The sequence below is a fragment of the Sphaerodactylus townsendi genome, linkage group LG15, assembly GCF_021028975.2.
Source record: "Sphaerodactylus townsendi isolate TG3544 linkage group LG15, MPM_Stown_v2.3, whole genome shotgun sequence".
Lineage (NCBI taxonomy): Eukaryota > Metazoa > Chordata > Lepidosauria > Squamata > Sphaerodactylidae > Sphaerodactylus > Sphaerodactylus townsendi.
Window position 1 is genome coordinate 5,675,824 of NC_059439.1, and position 19,355 is coordinate 5,695,178.

Here is a 19,355-nt window from a genome sequence, read left to right on the forward strand (position 1 = left end):
CAAAGTTAGACCAAAAACAAATGACTTTTTTCAGGTTTATTTTCGGCCAAGAAAATGCATTTTCCCAAAAATGCCAAAAAATTCAGCCAAATCGGCTCCACTGTCATGAAAAAGAATGGGAGGAAATGCCTCCCCCTTCCTCTCCCCCTCACTTACCTGCTGAGCATCCACATGGGCTCGGAAGCAGCAGGGGTGCTGCGCTCTGCCTGGCCAAAGCATTCAGCCTGGCACTGCTGCCTCCGAAGGTCAGTGGACTTTGGAAGCAGGGGAGGCACAGAGCTAAATGCTAAATTCTGCAGCTCAGAATTTTTCCAAATCAGATTTAAAAGACCTGAAATGTTTTTAACCCCCCCCCCCCCCCCACACACACACAAAGCTAGGAAAAACTGTGCTAGCTGTTTAACTGGGCTGGGCTGTTTTCAGCTTTTTTTTTTAAGGGTCTTTTAAATCCAAACCTGAAAAATACAAAAAATAAAAAATCGTGCACACTCCTCGAGCAAAGTGTGTAAGACTGATGAGTCATGGATGGACCTCAACAAGATGAGAGAACTCTTTTTCAAACTACCTGCCAGGTCCCAACAAGAGGTATTTCCCCTACACCTGAACAGACATCTGCACACATATGGTGCTCAAACATTACCCCCACCCCCCACCCCACGGGACCAAGAACAACTTGGAGGCTGCTTGGGAGCAACTCTGAGATTCAAACTGGGGAAATAATAACAGGGAGAATGAAGAGTGAAACTGCCCATCCCAGGGCTGGTTTGATACCCCACTCCCCACGGGGGAGGCTCTTGAGAGACAACCTGGCCTTCCCTCCCGCATACTGCCCATTAACTTCAGCATCAATCCCCCCTCCCCATGCACCATTGAGCCCCACCCTAAAAACCTCACCTCATAGCCCTTCAAGGAAGGACCCACGAGGACGATCGGCCGCATGGAGGGAACCACATCGTAGGGCGGCACATGCTCCGTCTGGTGGGAATCAAGAAGAAAGCAAACCATGAGGTCTTTCAGGGTCAGCGGTCCCTAAGTGTTGCAGGTACTGGTGTTATTGGAACAGAGCATTTTGAAGCTTCTTCAACCTTAAGGAGAACACCTTCATTTTGGGGGCACAGGGGAGGAACCTGGGAGAGGAATGAAGAACGGAAAAAGGGGGTCTCTGGGTACTACCGGGGGCTCAGCCCTTTAGATCAGACCCCCACATTTGTTTGAATGCTGGGCATTCAAGATGAAGGTACCTAATGCTTTCATGGGGCTGGAGCCCCTGTCTGCTTAAAAGCCCACCAAGATCCAGGGGCCAACAGAGGGACAGGCAGTCACATAACCTTCGGGTCATCCTCCTGCAGCCACTAGCTGGTCAAGAAAAGCTCACTGGGACTGGGAAGAACCCACCGGAAACCATCACCGCCACCAGACTGATAGTTCATAAGCCTACTTACCGACTTCTGCTTCTGCTTGGCTATGTCCCGGGATCGCCATTAATGGGTGGGGTGGGGGCGCAGTGGAGCAGGAAGGGGACAGGCAAGAGAAAACAAACAAGGCATGCATGTTACTGACAGCTCACTCCAGCCGAAGCACAGGCAGGGGCACGGGAGAAACAAAAGAACTGGCACTGGGGAAAGCTGGAGAGCAACTGCTCCAGGGAGGGGGCAAGTTAGCTCCCCCACCATAAGTCTAAAGGCCTAGGTTCCAACACCTCATGCCTTCCAGTCCGAAGCTGGTTCAGCATGTTCTCTCCTGCCTTCTCCAGTGTCTTGGAGAATGGGCCGCCGCTATTGTTTGGAACTGCGGTGCCAGCATCTGAGGCTTCTGAGCATCCAGTCAGTTGGCAACTTTGTCCTTCTAGATGGCACCCAAGAAAGACAGGGGAGGCCTGCAATGGCATATGCCATATCTAGAGGGAGGAAAGGATGGAAGAGAAGCTAAAAACATTCCCCTTGTGCAGAAGGAAAAGTTGCTGGAACCCCCCCCCCCCCCCCCCCCCCGCTTCATGTTTATTCCAGGGAGGCTGGGACCTCTCAGATGCTCGAGTCTTGTGTACAATTCGGAACAATAGTTCCACTCTTGCTCCCAGCTGGTTTTCTGCTGAAACATTCAGCCGCAGCAAGGTAGTCGAAATGCTCCACCTGGTCAGGGAAAGACCCCATCCAGTGCTAATTCCCACGTAGGGGAGAATGAGTGGAACGTACTACTTACACGTAAAGGAATAATTTTAAGAGGGTTTGTACTTGGGAGAAGAAGCTGGACGAAGAAGAGGATGGTCAGAACATCCTGTTCTTAGAAGGAAGGATGGGTGGGGAGAAAGAAGACATGTCCTGCGGGATCCATCTTCTACTACTGTCCACACAAAATACGAGTTGATTGCTCATGCATCTTGTAGCTCAACTCTGACATGCACAGAATGGTGTCATCACTGGAACATACCAGAACGCCTTGTATGCTCATGCATGCTACAAGAGCAGAACGGGTAACTGCTCTGTTACCCCCACCCTCCTCTGAGAAGTAACACATCTTCCATGTTTGTTGCGATCAGCAAATTGCCGTTTGGAGGCCACTGTCTTTGGCTGATGCACCAAGCAACGCAAATACTGCAGGACACACGTTCAGGGGGGCTTCTCCTTCCCTCCTCGGACCCTGAAATCTAGGCAGAAACAGCCTGTACACACAGGGAGGCATTCCATGAGCATGTGGCAAGCAAGTGCGTGGGAGCGCATCATTACCTTCTTAAAGAAGGCCATGCGCTTGGTGGTGGAGGGGGGCGTGGTGACGCTGCTAACGCTAGTCTTAGGGATTCGCTGGTGCTCCTCGGTTGCCTCCTCCTCCTCCTCCTCTAAGTCAAGGGCGTCGGGGTCATAAGCTAAGTTAGTCATGTCCAAGGTACCTGGGAGAAGGATAGGGCGGGGGAAAGGGACAGGTAGAACAAAATAGGAGGGGGGGGAGGGAAAGAGAGAACACAAACTGAAAAGGCAAGAGGAATAAATGGAAAGGAATGACCACAAATGGAAAAAAAGAACCAAAATGGATCTGGGGGATGAAACAAATAATAAATGGAAATAAAATGCACATTTGAATTGTATATTATGTGTGCATATTTGAGGATGGATGAACAGGGCAGGGTTTTGGCATTCTATCTGAAGATTACTATGGGAATCCGGCTATAATCTGAATCTAAAAGCTTGGCTAAGGTCAGGCTGTGTCCTTCTGATGCTTCGGACTCTCTCATGTCATCAAGGGAGGCATTAGACTCGGCAGCTGGGAGGGGGCTGCCAGTTACACCATTCCCTGTTTGGTGGAGGGGCCTTACCACTGGCAGGCGGGGTGGGTCTCCGGGTGCCCGTCACAACGTCTCCCAAACTGGAGGTGGAGTTGTCTCCCGATTTGCTGCAAAGTGACAAGCATTTGGTAAGCAGGGAAAGCAGGCTAGGGGAGGCAGAGGGGCAAATCTGTTGTGACAAGGAGAAAGCTGAGCACCAGAAGCAAAGGCTTGGGGTCAGGAAGGAATTTTTCTCCAAGCCAGATTGGCTCAGGGTTCCTGGAGGTTTTTGCCTTCCTCTGACCATAGAACAGGGGTCACTGGGAGGTGGGGGGGAAGGTAGTGTGTTGGAGTGCACAAGCTAATCTGAATTCCCCTCCACAGCTCAAGCGGCAGAGTGGGGAATCAAACCCAGTTCCTCCAGATTAGAGTACACCTGCTCTTAACCACTACACCACTGCCGCTCCTAGAAGCTTCTACATGAAGACCAGCCCCCCTCCTTCTGAGTCAAGAGGGTTGTGGGCAGGGTAGGGGTTTCCTTCTCTTCCCTTGCACGGTCTCATCCTTCCCCACCTGGAGCTGAGTCGATGCTGCCTCATCTTTTGTTCCTGTATCATCCTCATGTTCTCCAGCTTAACTGGGCTAGGGATGAATCCAACTTCGCAGCCTTCTTTCACCAGGCGTCCGATCCACCAGTCGTTGTTGTATTTCTGGAGGCAAGAGGGCAGAATATGAGCGAAGGAGAACAGCAACTCTGGCTTCCTTTGGGTGTGCATTACAGAACTAGTGTGAGTGGGTGGTGGGATGACCCACACCTCAACTGTTGCGTACAGTTCCATTCTGTCAACTGCCCTTACCTCTTTGATATGAAGAAAGTCTTTGGGTTCAAAAGAAATAGACATTCCCTGGACAGGCACGTCATCGTTGGGAGAAGGGTTATAGCCGACATTCGTCCTCACGGCAAATGCTACTGGCTTGGTCTGTCAGGGAGACACAATCGGGTTGGTGAGCCCAAAGGCACAGGGATGTGTGCAGAAGACAACCAGAAACCTGTTCTTGTTCAGAAATTTGAGCACCTATGTGCCAAAGCAGGAAGACGAATTGAAAAAACAATCCCACATCATTAAATATTTATAAAAAGTTCGATCCATGGGTTAGATGATAGACTAGCTCCTAGTTTTAAAAGTAGAAGGAATAAATTCAGCTACAGAGAGTATATGGCTACCAGCCAAGAGAAATAAGAGGTGAAAATCATGTGAGCAGATAGGAAACTTAGCAGCAAGAGGCATTACAAAGCAAGTCCTTTGAGTGGTATATAAACTACAGTGAAAGAAAAATGTCTCAACGATTCAATATCTGCTCTTCTGCATGGGCAGAATCTCTGGGCTCGAAGGACTCCAGCACAGAAGTCTATGGGTTAAAAAGAAAAGTTGCTGATATATTGGAAGTCATTTTTTTTCCTATGGGGCAAAACTAGTTTGCATACTTTATGTTCAGCTGTGACATTAATTTTTTCATTTCTGCCTTCCTCAGTGATGGCTCTTTCTAGGCCAGCAAAGATATGCTGCAAAGCTTGGAGATTGAAGGCCCAGAGGAGTGGCTGAGCCAGACTTCCGGTGTGTGTGTGGAGCAGGGGGTAGGAGGGTTTGGACCTCGCATCTTTCCTTGCCTTCTTTTAGTGCTGCCATCAAATCACAGCTGACTTGTGGTCCAGCACTCTGACCACTCCACAAGGCTGGCTCTAAATACTGCAGTATGGCAACCAGTGGCGAAGCGCCAACGGGGCGGGGGTGGGGGTGGCACCCTGCCCTGGGCGTGTGCCATTGGGGTCACGTGACCACCACACCCCTTCCCCTTTGCCCCCTGTCTCCCCTACTTACCTTAATGCAACCTGAAGAAGTTCAGGCTGGAAAAGCGGCCTGTCCAGTTCAGGCTGGTCTCCTGGGAAGTGTAGTTCCCACCAAGCCGCTTTTTCAACCTGAACTGAACAGGCCGCTTTTTCAGGCTGCACTAAGGTTAGTGGGGGGGGGGGAATGTGGGGGGGAGGGGGAGGCTGGGCATTGGGGGGGGGGCTGGAGCCATTTTGGCCCGGGCGCCATTTTCTCCCCCTATGCCACTGATGGCAACTCTTTTTAACTCTGCTTGAGTGCTGCCTCTCTGTCTCTTCAATCTGAATGCAGAACTCATCATCAGGAAAGATGGATTAGATTTAGATGAAGGTGGAGTGAAAACTGGGGGAAAGGAGCACTAACGACTGGAAGTATACCCACGACGCTACATTAGCGGCGGAAAATAGCGAAGACATCAAACTACTACTGCTGAAATTTAACACAGAAAGTGCCAAAGAAGGACTGGGGAATTAATTACTCGACTTTAAGGCTGATGGGAAACTTCATGTTGTTCAAGACTTTCTGTTCCTTGGCTCCATCATCTACCCAAAGGGGGTTTGCAGCCAAGAACAGTGAAGGAGGCTGAGACTGGGAAGGGCAGCCATGAAGCAGCTAGGCCAGGGGCCTGAAACCTGCGGCTCTCCAGATGTTCATGGACTACAAATCCCATCAGCCCCTGCCAGCATGCCAATTGGCCATGCCAATTGGCCATGCTGGCAGGGGCTGATTGGATTTGTAGTCCATGAAAATCTGGAGAGCCGCAGGTTGCAGACCCCTGAGCTAGAAAAAGTCTTGTGTAAAGTCTTGTCGCTGGCAACCAAGATCGATTCATGCCACAGTTTTCACTACAACTGTGGATGGGTGTGAAAGTTGGACAATGAAGCAGGCTGACAGGAAGAAAGTAGATTCATTTGAAATGTGGCGCTGGAGGAAAGTTTTACAGATACTACGGACTACTAAAAAGACAAATCTTCGTTTTGGAAGCTGCTGACACGGAGGGCCTCCACGAGTAGGAAGCAACTTGAGGGCACTCAGCACATACACAAACGCTATCACCGCCTGTTTCTAGTCAAGTAGACTGCACAAAGCTACGGGACTTATCTGGGGCCCAATTCACAGGAGTCCTCTGGACCAGAAATGCTCTGGGATTTCCTTGCTTGAAACTTCATTCCTGGGTGTGCAGAATTCAGCACTTCCATCCTTATCTGAATCAGCCACCAGGTCCCACCCCCCCACCCCCCGGACATTGTTGGGGAAAGGGGGCCAGGTTGTCAGATCCAGGTTGGGATCTCCTGGAGATTTGGGGAGGATAAAGACCTCAATAGGGTTCCAACACCAGAGAGGCGGATTCTGCACGGGCGACTACAGCGGCTTCCCACCAGCATATATGATGCTGGTGGAGCCCCGGGGCCATTGGGACGCTGAGGTGCGAGAGGCCCCAGAGTGGCTGTGGCCCACAGAGGCGCCTCAGCAGTGCCTTCGTGTTCTTTCCCCACACTTACCTTCTCTCCCTGCAGAGCTCCACAGGGACAGGGAGGCACGTCCAAGCTGCCCTCTCACCCCTGGGAGAGAAGATAAGTGTGGGGGGAAATGGAGGCACTCAAAAGTGGCACCGGCAGGGAAATGCTGTTTCCCAAAAACCTCACTCATTGACCGAGGCAGGAAAACAGTGTTTCTGCCCCTGTGTGGGGGGAAAGCGTGGCACAGCCTCGTTGTGGAGGCAGCAGCTATGCAAACAGAACCCCAGGGACAGCATTTTTACCTTCCCTGGGGCGCTGTTCTTGGCCCGTGTGGAATCTGCCAGAGTGCACCCTCCAAAGCACCCTTTACTCTGTGTGTGTGTGTGTGTGTGTGTGTGTGTGTGTGTGTGTGTGTGTGTGTGAGAGAGAGAGAGAGAGAGAGAGAGATCTTTGTAGTCTGGAGACAAGCTGTAATTCCAGGGCTCCCCAGGTCCCACCTGGAGGCTGGCATCTCTAGTACCTGGAGGCTGGCATCTCTAGGGAACTCTAAGGACACATCTGTTGAATCAGCATGTAATGTGTAAAAAGGCCACCCAGGTAAGGACCTTTTGAACGGCTAGATAATGTGCTTTTTTCTCCTACTGGCTGACTGGCAAAGTGAAGCAGATAACAAATTACACCGGAGGTCCCAACATGAACTGGCTCTGGGACACCCCCCCCCCCGCCCCTCCCCGGCCTGGCCCCACACTTAACCTGAGACTTCAGGCAACCGATCGCCACGAGATTTGCTGATCAAGGCAAGGATGAAATTGTTTGGCTCACAGCCCAGACTTGAATGCAGGGGCTGTTCTGGGTTCTCTACATACACCTCCCCCCGACCTGCCCGCCCACCCCGGGCCGCGTGGCTTGTCCTGGCAGCAAGGTGCTGGGTCGGATTCAGGAGACCAAAATGCTTCAGGCATCTCAACCACGCAATTGCTGTGGCAACAACCTGCTCCAAGAGAGAAGGGCGAGGGGGGGGGCGGGGAGGCCTTGGAGGCTTAATTAGCTAATTGCATCCATCACAGCAACGCGCCTGTAGCCAAAGTGGGGGCTGCTGTGCCAGAGAAGGAGGTTGACTGGGTGTGTGTGTGTGTGTGTGTCTGGCCAATTCCTGCTCTCCCCATCATGAGCAGGGTTCTGCACAAAGCTCTCCCAGGACGCTTGCCTTTCCCCAGGTGTTATCAAACGCATGCATTTTGGTATCAAAATTCAGGAACCCTCTATCCTAGTTCCCACCAACCCCCTCCCACCCAACCCTTTTCATCAATAAATCCTGATTTGCTCCAAGACATAAAAACACCCCAGAAATGACACGTGCCTTCCTGCCTAGAAGACGTTGAAACAGAATGACAGCGAACGGCCATGTTGTCCTTTTGCCTATTGTGGTCAGGGCTGCGAATCTCCAGATGGTGGCTGGAGATCTCCTGGGATTACAAGTGATCTCCAAGTGACAGACATCAGTCGGCTTTAAGAAAATGGCCACTTTGGAAGGAGGACTGTATGGCATTATGCCTCTGTGTAGTGCCTCCCCACCCCTCCCCAAACTTCTCAGACTCCCCCCCCCCCCCAAAAAAATCTCCAGGCATTTCCCAACCTAGATCTGGCAACCCAAATCATGGCTGCGTGCCGCTCCTCCCCCAAAGGAGTCCAAGAATCCTAACATGCTGTTGTGCTTTGGCCACTATATCGCACTACCGTCCACCCTTCTATTGTCAATCTACTTCCCAAACTACTTCCTGAATCTAAAGAGGGGGAAAAGGGATTCCTGACTGTCAGTCCCAGTTCTAAGGGACAGCTATCAGGGGGCTCAAATGGGTGGCTTTCCTTTAGAAGAAGAAGAAGAAGAGTTTGGTTTTATATCCCCCCTTTCTCTCCTGCAGGAGACTCAAAGGGGCTTACAATCTTCTTGCCCTTCCCCCCTCACAACAAACACCCTGTGAGGTAGGTGGGGCTGAGAGAGCTCCGAGAAGCTGTGACTAGCCCAAGGTCACCCAACTGGCGTGTGTGGGAGTGTACAGGCTAATCTGAATCCCCCAGATAAGCCTCCACAGCTCAGGCAGCAGAGCTGGGAATCAAACCCGGTTCCTCCAGATTAGATACACGAGCTCTTAACCTCCTACGCCACTGCTGCTCAACGCCCTTTTCTATGACTGCAATGTTTGCCACAGAAACATGCCCCCCACAAAAGAACACACGGAGGACCGTTTGCTGGGTGCATTCAAGGAAGGGTTGGGGCTCTGCCAGCCCACGGCATTAGCTGTGCTTCTCTGCAGGGCTTGTTGGCTTAATAAAGATCGCGGAACCCTCTTCTTCCCCCATCTCCCTCTCTGATCAATAAATACTACTGTGCCATTAGCCAAATTAATTTTGCTGATGGCCTGGGATTCATGGGTGTCCATAGGTGGGGCCAGCAGCAAACAGGACAGAGGAAAACCTGCTGGTGGCCATCGGGGGAGGGGGGGGAGCAGAATAGCTGCATTTAACCAGCTGCTGCGGCATAACGGCTTTAAAGTGTTGGACTGAGACCTGGGAAGGCTGGGTTCAAATTCCCACTCTGCCATGGACCTCATTGGGTGACCTTGGGCAAGCTGGCCTAGCCCATCTCACAGGGGTGTTGGGATGACAAGGTGGAGAAGCTTCCAGTGGCGTAGTGGCTAAGAGCAGGTGTACTCTAATCTGGAGGAACTGGGTTTGATTCCCAACTCTGCTGCTTGCGCTGTGGAGACTTATCTGGGGAATTCTGTTTAGCCTGTGCACTCCCACACACACCAGCTGGGTGACCTTGGGCTAGTCACAGTTCTTCTGAGCTCTCTCAGCCCCACCTACCTCACAGGGTGTTTGTTGTGGCGGGGCGGGGAGGGAAAGGAGTTTGTCAGCCCTCTTGAGTCTCCTACAGGAGAGAAAGGGGGGATAGAAATCCAACTCCTTCTCCTCTTCCTTCTCTGAATTCCTTAGAAGAAGGAACGATAAAAGGGAACTAGACAGACAGACACGGCACTGGGATTCACTGAAACGCCGCTGATTAAATTGTCCTTTTAGGCGAATTAAGATGCGTTCCACATGCATCCCCTTTTCCTATGTAAAGTGAGCACCAAACTGATGATTGCCCCTGGACCCCTACAGTTCATCAGACTAATGGAACCCCCCCCCTCCCGAAATGCAGCACTGGGTGGCAAAGGAGCCATCAACCAACCAACTTGACATCAGAGTTGTTCTAACTGGGACAAAGTCTGTGAGTGTTCCAAACAGAAGTTCACTACTGATACCTTCAGGGATGCCGTCCGCTAGGTTGGACTGTGGGATCCTTTGGAGTGACGGCTCATCTCCGAATGAGAGAGATCAGTGCCCCTGAAGAAAGTGGATGCTTTGGAGGGAGGACTTTGTGGCCTGGCGCCCACTGGGCAGGCTCCTTGCCTTTTCCAGGCCCCACCCCCAAATGTCCAGGAGTTTCCCAACCTGGATCTGCCAACATTATCTCCCACCGCTGCCAGTGGCTGAGAAGACCCGGCAGCCCTGGGCACCTTCCTAGTGTAAATGAAGGCCAAATTAGGCGTCATGAGCCAGCCTCCAGGAGATGCCGAAGCAGACACACAGCCTGCGGAAGCCATTAATTAGGAGCTGGCTTCTCAGGAGGAGATTCAAGCAGCAGAAGCAGCTCCAGGCTGTTCAGTCAAGGAAGGGCCAGAGACCGCACAGCTGGGGGAGTCGTCAGCCGTCAGCTGGGGGAGCCGTCAGGATGGGCTGATGGATGAGTCAGATGAATGGGGAAGGCAAAAAGCAGAGGCTTGAGGGGGTGCCTAAGACACAAACTACCAGGGAAGCCACACGCAACAGCAAGAGGCTTGAAGCAGACGTGGTGGGGGAATGTGTCCTCGCAGGGGTTCACTCCCCCTTTAGCCAGCATCCTATTTAAGCCTGGGCATGAGCTCTGTTCAGTCTGAGTGCGCCTCCCTGGGAAGCTCCATGTGCCTGGCCTCCCTGAACTCCCAGCTTGCCTGCCTGGGCCTCCTGCCTGTGTTGACTGGACTGTCCGACTGCGCCTTTGCCTGCCTCAACCTTGGACTGTCCGGCCAGGTCTTTGCCTGCGACGTGCCTTGACCCCTGGACTGCCTGAACCCCGTCTCCACCAGCTACCTGCTTTGACCCCGAGACCACCTGATCATGCCTTACGTGACACCTGCCAGCAGCACATATGGGGAGATGTTGTTAAATCTGCGCACAGGTCTCCGAGCACAGAGCTGGTTCTTTGGCCAAGTGAATGTTCAGGTCAGCCTAACAAAGCAGGCCCCTGATGTTCTGCCAGGGCCTGGCTGTCAATGGCTAGGAAGGGGACTGGTCTCCTCTCCTGCTGCCCACGGCCAGTCCTCGGACAGGATGAACACACCTGGCCTTGGACAACAAAACACCTTGAACTGATCCTCTCTGAGTGTTTTGTAGAAACCGCATTCAGGAGGACACCCGAGTGCCTTAACGCTTTCCCTGCAAGTCCTTTTCTCCGTCTCAGCAGGGCCCCTGGAGTTTCTATTTTCCCTTGGGGAAAAATCTTCCGTCTGCCCATGCGCTGGACGTCGGTTTCCTCCACTATTCAGGAGATTCGGTGGGTGCCAGGTTCAGCTTGACTGTGAGACACAAAGCAAAGGCAGTCATCTCTATTTGCTGCCATCAGAGTACTTCAGCCTTTTAAAAAACCTATTCAGAACACTTCATTTGGCTGAACAAACAGCCTGCGTAACGGGAAAGCCTGGGAGGTTTCGACGGATGTCGAGCGCTCGGCCGGAAGATTCATCATCATTAATGCAATTCTGAAAACATTAGCACAATGGGAGCAATGCGGTGGTTTTGGGCGGCTGCACGGCAGAAGCATCGGGAGGGGGGTTGAGGATGGGGGCACAGCTGGATGGGACAAAAAGGGGACACATCTACATGAAAGCAGTTCAGTGCCATCAGAGCAGGGCTGCCAAGTCCCCCCTGGCCACTGGCAGGGGATTGAGGGCTTGACAGATTTAGCCTGAGAAACTCCTGGATCTGTGGGAGTGGAGCCTTGAGAAGACAGTCGGGTACAGAGGTGGGATCCAGCAGGTTCTCACAGGTTCCCGAGAGTAGGTTACTAATTATTTGTGTGTGCCGAGAGGGGGTTACTAATTGGTGATTTCGCCACGTGATTTTTGCCTTAGTTACGCCCCTCCTCCACTCCTCAGCAGTAGTGCGCAGAACTTGAAGCAGTCTAGCAGGAGGTGCGTGGCAGCCTGCGCCTGCGTGCATTCGTTTCCTGCCCAAGGACCGGCACAGCGGCTGTGTCCTTGCCACAGCTCGGCCCAGCAATGCCCCACCCCCGGAATGCCTGGCCACGCCCCCGCCATCCCCCCGCCCAGCCCCATTGGCGCTACGCCACAGTTTGAATCCCACCACCATGGGAACCTGTTACTAAAATTTTTGGGTCCCACCACTGGTCGGGTACAATGCCATAGGGTCCACCCTGCAAATTTTCTCCAGGAAAATGAGGGTTGCCAGATCCCTTCTGGCCACTGGTGGGAGATTTGCGGGGTGGGGGGTGGGGGTAGATTGCCAGATCCTGTTTGGGAAACTCCTAGGGATTTGGAGATGGATCCTGAGGAGAACAGAGTTGGGAATAATGCCACAGAATTCATCCTCCAAAAGATCCATTTTCTCCAGGGGAACCGATTTCTGCAATCTGGAGAGGAGCTGTATTTCCGGGGATCCCCAGGTCCCACCTGGGGGCTGGCACCCCCATACCAAAGCATATTTCCCATGGTTACTGGACCTAAGCATTCAGTCAGTCTAGGAGATGGTGGCCTGGGTGGAAACTAGACGGTCACTCGTCATTCTTTCAAAGAGGATTAAACTGATTCTTAGGGGACAGAGCCGTCGGTGGCTACTAACTGTGGTGACTAACTGAAACAAGGACAAATAGGCTTAGAAATAGCTTCTAGAGCTGTAGCTATGCTGATGCTGACCTCCGTGGTTTTGTGTTGATGTGTTTGGGGCTGTGTAGGGATGGGTGGAGGAAGGGGAATGTGAGGATCGGGTGTGAGGTCTGAAATAGTGTGCATCGGGGAATGCTTGTAAATTTTGCTGTGCGTGCACAATGACAATAAATGCTTCTTTTCTTATCATATTCGGAGGGGGCAGCAGGCCTCAGAGCATCAGTGACTAGAAGGCAATGTCAGGGGAAGCCCCTGGCCTCTATGCTCTGTTATTAGTCTTCCAGGGCGCCAGGCTGACTGCTATGTGAAGCAGGGTGTTCTTAATCACTTCTAATCAATTTTGCTCTGATTTGCCCCAAGACATAAAAACACCCCAGGAATGACATCTAGATCAGGGGCTTTGGCGCTTTGGACTAGATCGGGGTGTCCAACTCCGGCGCTTCAGATGAGAGAGTGCACATAACACCCATGCTATGACAGCTGCACTGGTTGCAGGTTGAATTCTGAATCAGGTTCAAGGTTTTGGTTCTAACCTTTAACGTCCTGAGCCATCTGGGGCACTAATATCTGTTGAATTGCCTCACCCTTATACTGTACCCAGGGGACACTCCGGTCTTCTGATAAAAATCTCCTGGTGTTCACTGACCCCAAGGACGTGAGACTGACCTTTTCTGCCCTGGCTGGAACTCTCTGTCGACTGATACCAGGACCCCGTGCGACCTTAAACAGTTCCTCAGGGCTTGTAAGACAGAGATGTTCCACTGGGCTTCTAGTGGAGGCCACTCGTCTGTCCAATTCCATCTGCCGGCCTCCCATCTAATAGCCCCCAACACACATAATTCTTTTTGCGTTGCTACCCTCCTCCAAACTTTCCCCCCTGCTCAGACAGCCTTTTAAGGAAGCAGTCTATGTCGAGGTGAGGTGGGTGGTCTTTCACAGGATTATGCTTTTGCTGTTTCACCATCTTCGGAGTTTTAATCATGATGCAAATTGTCTAGTTCAGGGGTCAGCAACCTTTACCACCCAAAGAGCCATTTGGACCCATTTTCCACGGCCCCGAAGATCTACTGAGCCGAAGAGGCGGCTCAGCACAGAGCCACCTCCGGTTCAGCCCCCCCACTCACCTTTCCTTCCAGCGCTGCTCTGGAGGGCTGGAGGGACACACCCACGCTACCCTCTGACCTCCAGGCCATGTGGAGCTGCAGTATAAGGCTGAAAGAGCCGCATGTGGCTCCGGAGCCGCAGGCTGCAGACCCCTGGTCTAGTTTTATGCACGTATTTACGTAATGTTTTTAAATATGTCTGCTTGCCACTCTGAACCCATCCGTGGACAGGAAGGGAAGGAAATCAATTTAATAAAATAAATAAGTAAATGTAGAGGATATACCATTTAAACAAGACAGTAATTGCTGGTCTGTCGCTCAGCACAAACAGTGACCCTGAGCAGCGATTCAGAAGGGTCTCTTCTCTCACCTGCTGAAGCCATGGAAAGCAAGCATGCAGCATTCAGAAAGTCCCTGCAGTAATTCTCAAATATCCCTCCAGTTACCTTTGCTTTTTCTAGCTGTGCCAGGGCCTGGCGCTCTGCTTCCTTGCGCAGGGCTTCACGATCTTCCTCCAGCGACACATCAGAGTCAGATGGGCGACTGGTGTAGGACTCAGCAGAACCCTGAAGGAGAAAGGAGAGAAGAAGGATGGGTGAAGACCAAGCAGGATAAGCAGTCAGAGCTATACCACTGTTAGGCAGTGGCGTATCTGCCTAGGGATGGGGGGGGACACCCTCTGTCCCTGGGTGCCACTCATCTGGGGGGTGCCAAATCGGCCGCACAGGTGACCAGGAAGATGGCAAAGCAGCAGGAAGTCATGCTGCCTCGTTGTCTTCGTGTACCCTCGCCCCTGCCCATGTTGTTATCGATGTGGGCGGGGCCAAGGAAGCTTGAGAACACCACCACCCCTCCCGGCTCCTGGTCGGCACCACCAACCCCGCCCCCAAGCCCCGCCCTCGGGCTTATAAAAGCAAAGGAGATGAGGACAGAGCCTTGCAGTTGCGTCTGGTCTCCCCAGAGAGCCAGGAGAGGAGGCGAGGCCTGGGGGGCAGGGCTTTTGCCCCATACACCTCTGCTGTTAGGGGCTTTGGACAAAATTCCCTTGTAATGCAGGCAAGATCCTGACAGTGTCCAGCTGTTCTGCCTGTCAAATCTCACACTCCACCCCAAACCCATTGCGGCTCTTATCGACCCATCTGGTCTACCATTCAGAATGTTGGGAATTCTCCCCTCTCTAGCTTTCCACTTCCTGCTCCAGGCAGCAGAAGAAGACGCAACTTGGCAGTGCTGGTACAGTATACAACTACTCTCCCAGACAAATGCCTACAGCTGTCCAGCCTCAGGTCTTCAGACATGCTTCAGAGCAATTAGAAGATTCCACAAATCCTGGTCTCACTGTCTGCCATTTCCGTTCTACTGATTTGTATCCTTGGAAGAAAAGAGATCAGACAGACACTCACGTCGGTCTGTTCACTGCAGCGGTCTTAAGTGCCCCGCATGGTCCCAGGCCCACTTCCCACGTTGGTTTCTGAAGCTATAAGGGGCACCTGTCCTCTCCAGCAGCTCTTGATCTGATCCCACATCACCCTTGCATGGTTTCTCATCAACACCGATCACACTGTGATTAAGGAATCCAGACTAGCACCACCAGATCTTTGCTGTGTGCTTCTGCATCTGTTGGCATCCAAGGTCAGAATTGTGCTTTTAGTTGCCTGTGCCTTGTTTTTGTATCTACTTTTCCATCATATTTTTATCCTGACCTTCCTCCACGGAGCACAGGGTGGAGCACGGGCAGTTTGTGATGAGCAGCAATTTAGGATTGCCAACCTCCAGGTGGTACCTGGAGATCTCCCACAATTACAACTGATCTCCAGAGATTAGTTTCCCTGGAGAAAATGGCTGCCATGAAAGGTGGACTCTGTGGCACAGTCCCCTGCTAAGGACCCTCCCTAGACTCCTCTCCCAAATTTTCCATGCATTTCCCAACCTAGAGTTGGCAATCCTACAGCAGCTCTCCAGGTCTACGGGACTGTTCATGTGCACAGCAGCCTCAGATGTAATGGCTGCTAAAGGCACAGGTGTCATCATCAGAGTGCAAGTCCAAGCAGTGGCTTAGTGAGGGAGCATGATGGGGGGCTGGGGCCCTGGGTGCCACTTCCTTGGGGGCACATTGCAACTGAGCCCCAGCCCCCAAACCCCTGTGGAGTTCAGGGCAGAGGGCACAGCACCCAGGGTGCGCTCCGGGTAGTGTCATATAAAGCTGTACCCCCTGAGTCCAAGTATCTGGCTCGTGGAGGGGTCACCTGATGTGGGGGTGGGGAAATGGGAGGACCAAAAGTACCTTTGCCTCTGTAGGTCAACATCTAAGTGCCAGCCCTACAAGACCATTCATTTCAGAATCTAAAATTACCACACTGCACCACCAGTTAAGGGCTAGTGATGGATCCCAGCACTGTCCAGACCTTACACCAGCCATTCTCAACCAGGGTACCAGGGTACCCTGAGGTGCTGTGAGCATGTCCCAGGGGTACTGCGGCAACACTACCCCCTCCCCTCATTTTTGTGGTGTCTCCCACCGGCGCCAGCAAGGACATGGAGCTGGTCCATGGGGCAGGGCCTGCCACAAGGTCAGCAGCCACCCCCACCCCCACCCCCACCCCCCAGTGCTTCCCTTCACCCTGGGAGGGGAAGGTGGGGTGTGTGGCAAGCAGGGGCAATGGGAGGGAAAGGTGGAGGGTGGCGGCAGGGGTACCGTGAGATATGAAGAGTGAGGTCAAGGGTACCCTGACCTCGAAAAGGTTGGGAAACACTGCCTTACACAATACCCCCTTTCTGTTCCCCTTCCCATCCTACCCTTCCACTTTCTGAGGGCACCCTTTCTCAGCCCACAGCACAGAGTTTAAGAACTTATTTTCCATAACTGAAAATATGCAGCTTAACATTATTTGATAACTGGCATGCTGACCAATAATCCACCAAATCTGGTTGTTGCAAATCCTTTACTGGGAAGAGACACCCACACGTTTTCACACTAAATCACAGACACACCCACCCAGTGGTGGGATTTAGCAGGATTCACACCACTTCAGCAGAACCATTTGTTAAAATGGTGCTTGTAAACAACCAGTTGTTAAATTATTTGAATCCCACCACCGGAACCAGTTGTTAAATTATTTGAATCCACCACTGCACACCCTGTATCTAGCAGCACCCTGATTATAACTGCCAACCACCAGGTAATGGCTAGAGATCTCTTGGGATTACAACTGATTTTCAGGCAACAGAGATCAGTTTGCCTAGACAAAATGGCTTCTTTGCTGGGTGGACTCTAAGGCTTTATATCCTGCTGAACCCTGCTGAGGTTCTCACCCTCCCCATGCTGCGCCCCTCCCTCGAATCTTGAGGAATTCTCCAACCTAGAGCAGGCTACCCTACTTCCCTGCCCAATTGTTTTAGCACACTGCTATAAGTCTACACGTGTTTTGCACTGGGATCGACTGACAACTGATCTCCCTCAGCAAATCTTCTCTCAAAAAGTCCTCGAATGTTATCAAAATCTCTGTCTGGAATCCCGGCCTTCACATATTGGTTATTCTAGCAGCTCACCGACTCCTAAAAAATACCTCTTTGGGGGCCTTGTAATTTCCCCGTGGCATTGCCAAGATCAATTTTCTTTGCCAGGGCTTTAAACGGGATAAACTGCAGGTGTTTCCAAGGGGGGGGGGATTTCTTTGGGATTTTATTTTGTTTGTTTTAAATTGTGATGTTTCTGTTACGATTTGGAGGCCGCCTGGAGCCATGAGGATAAGTGGGATATGAACATTTTAATTAATAAACAAATATATTAACTTGAAGAATTTGTTTTTTGTTTTTTAAAGAAGAGTTATATATGGCTCTGCTGGAGCCATATTTTGGCTCTGCGGCCATACATTTACACCCCTGCGCTGGACCCTGATTGCTCTTGTGATGTGCATATCTCTGTGATGCTAAATATGCACTGCCTCCTCCAAAGAGGAATGTTACCTGCCGGAGACCACCACGCAAATGGCTACTTATACACCTTGGCCCTGAGCAATATCAAGCAGGGTTGAGAGTATGGCCGCCATTTTCCTTCACTGGCACTCTCCCCTCAGCATCCAGTGAAGCAGAAAGGGGAAAGGGTGGGGTGGGGGTGGGGGGGACAGCACAACATGATCCTGCAATGTAATTTCCAACTAAAAAGCTGGACGTGACTTCACTATGATGCTCCAGGAATCCCAAGCACCTGCCATGTGGTGACATCATTCTCAGTTTTATGGCTTGAAATGACATAGTGACATCGCACAACACTGTTTCTGTCTCTCTCCGCCCCACCCCCACCTCGAGTCTCTTGCTGGTTGCTGTCCAAAAGCCCACAACCTCATTGCCAACTTCCAAGCGGGGCCTAAAATTCTCCCAGAATTTCAGCTGCCTCCAGACTGCACAGTTCAATTCTCCTGGAGAGAATGGCTGCTTTGGAGAGGAGAACCACATCCCTGCTGAGCGCCCCCCTCCTCAAACTCCGCCCACTTCTGGGCACTACCCACAAATTCCAAGGAACTCCCAAGCCAGAGTTGCCAACCCTTTCAAGATTTTTAATAACTGTGAACAGTCCTTACAGCACAAGCTGCAAATATGTCACGGGAACATCTGTGTGAGCAGAGCTGCAGTATCCAGCCCTTTTCCAACTATCTCCCCTGCACATCTTTGCTCTAGGAAATGCATGAGACATGCATGTTACTCTTTTTGTGCACATTACTCCATTGCATATTACTCGATTGCTCTTCCTGGGCGTGCAAACCCAGGTCTCCCACCCTAAGGCTGAAGTGGTGCCCCTTGCTGCAATTCTTGCAAGTAATGTGTTGGTAAAGCTGAACTCATCTGGCTCACAGTGCTTGTTTTCTTTACAGTTGAGCATCACAAAAATTTGTTTATTTTATTTATTTATAATCATTTTTATATACTGCCCCTCCCTCGAAGGGCTCTGGGCGGTGAACAACACAATAACAAACAATCACATTAAAAACCCCATTTAAAACAGCGGGTTAAACAAAATTACATCGGCATCCAGCATAAAACTTCGTAAAACTTCATAAACCCACCCTGGAAAGAGCAAATCCAGAGAGCTGGGCCCCATAAAAATTAGGGGTCCAGAGTGTAAAAAGGGGAAGAGGAGGGCATACATCAGCGGCCGGCCTCTTCAAACGCCCAGTGGAACAATCCGGTCTTACAGGCCCTGAGGAACTCTCCAAGATCCCGCAGGGCCCGAATAGCTGGTAGCAAAGTGTTCCATGCTAGCAGTTCCAGGAAAAAACATGTGCCCCCTCCCCCCATTTCTTACTAATACTATGTGCTGAACAAAAGTAGTGAGAAGTGGCCAGCTAATGCAGAATAAATTAATAACCACCTGCAAAGGTAAGGGTGCACTGAGACTCAACTTTCTGAAGAGCTCAGAGTCTTTGTGCAAAACAAGGACTTGTTTCTCTGAGTCCATTGATACCAGATCATATACTCCATGGCGCTTTTTGGCCCTCCACAGTTTCTACCGTGTTAAGACAGAAATATTCTGAAATAAGGCATATCTCCTAGCATCGTGACTTGGCAACCTTAAGGGAGGAAGAAGGATCAAACTGCAGAGTTGGGATTGCATTTCACCTATTGATTTTAATTAATCAGCAAAGCTTCTAGTTGCTCATTAT

The 19,355-nt window shown here is 51.4% G+C and overlaps 1 protein-coding gene across 8 annotated transcripts in view; it reads right to left on the reverse strand.

The window, feature by feature from the left end:
• The window catches only part of CACNB1 (calcium voltage-gated channel auxiliary subunit beta 1), a 67,277-nt gene that overhangs the window by 17,288 nt on the left and 30,634 nt on the right, over positions 1-19,355 (reverse strand). For 6 of the 8 annotated variants that reach the window (XM_048517286.1, XM_048517287.1, XM_048517288.1 and 3 more), the window contains 6 exons: positions 14,142-14,261; positions 4,114-4,236; positions 3,830-3,966; positions 3,308-3,384; positions 2,724-2,884; positions 895-975 (listed from right to left, as the gene is read on the reverse strand). In XM_048517286.1, coding sequence (XP_048373243.1) covers positions 895-975; positions 2,724-2,884; positions 3,308-3,384; positions 3,830-3,966; positions 4,114-4,236; positions 14,142-14,261 — 699 coding nt within the window. Of the gene's footprint in view, positions 1-894; positions 976-1,442; positions 1,463-2,723; positions 2,885-3,307; positions 3,385-3,829; positions 3,967-4,113; positions 4,237-14,141; positions 14,262-19,355 lie in introns of all 8 variants that reach the window. The other 2 variants (XM_048517290.1, XM_048517291.1) reach the window with 1 other exon arrangement.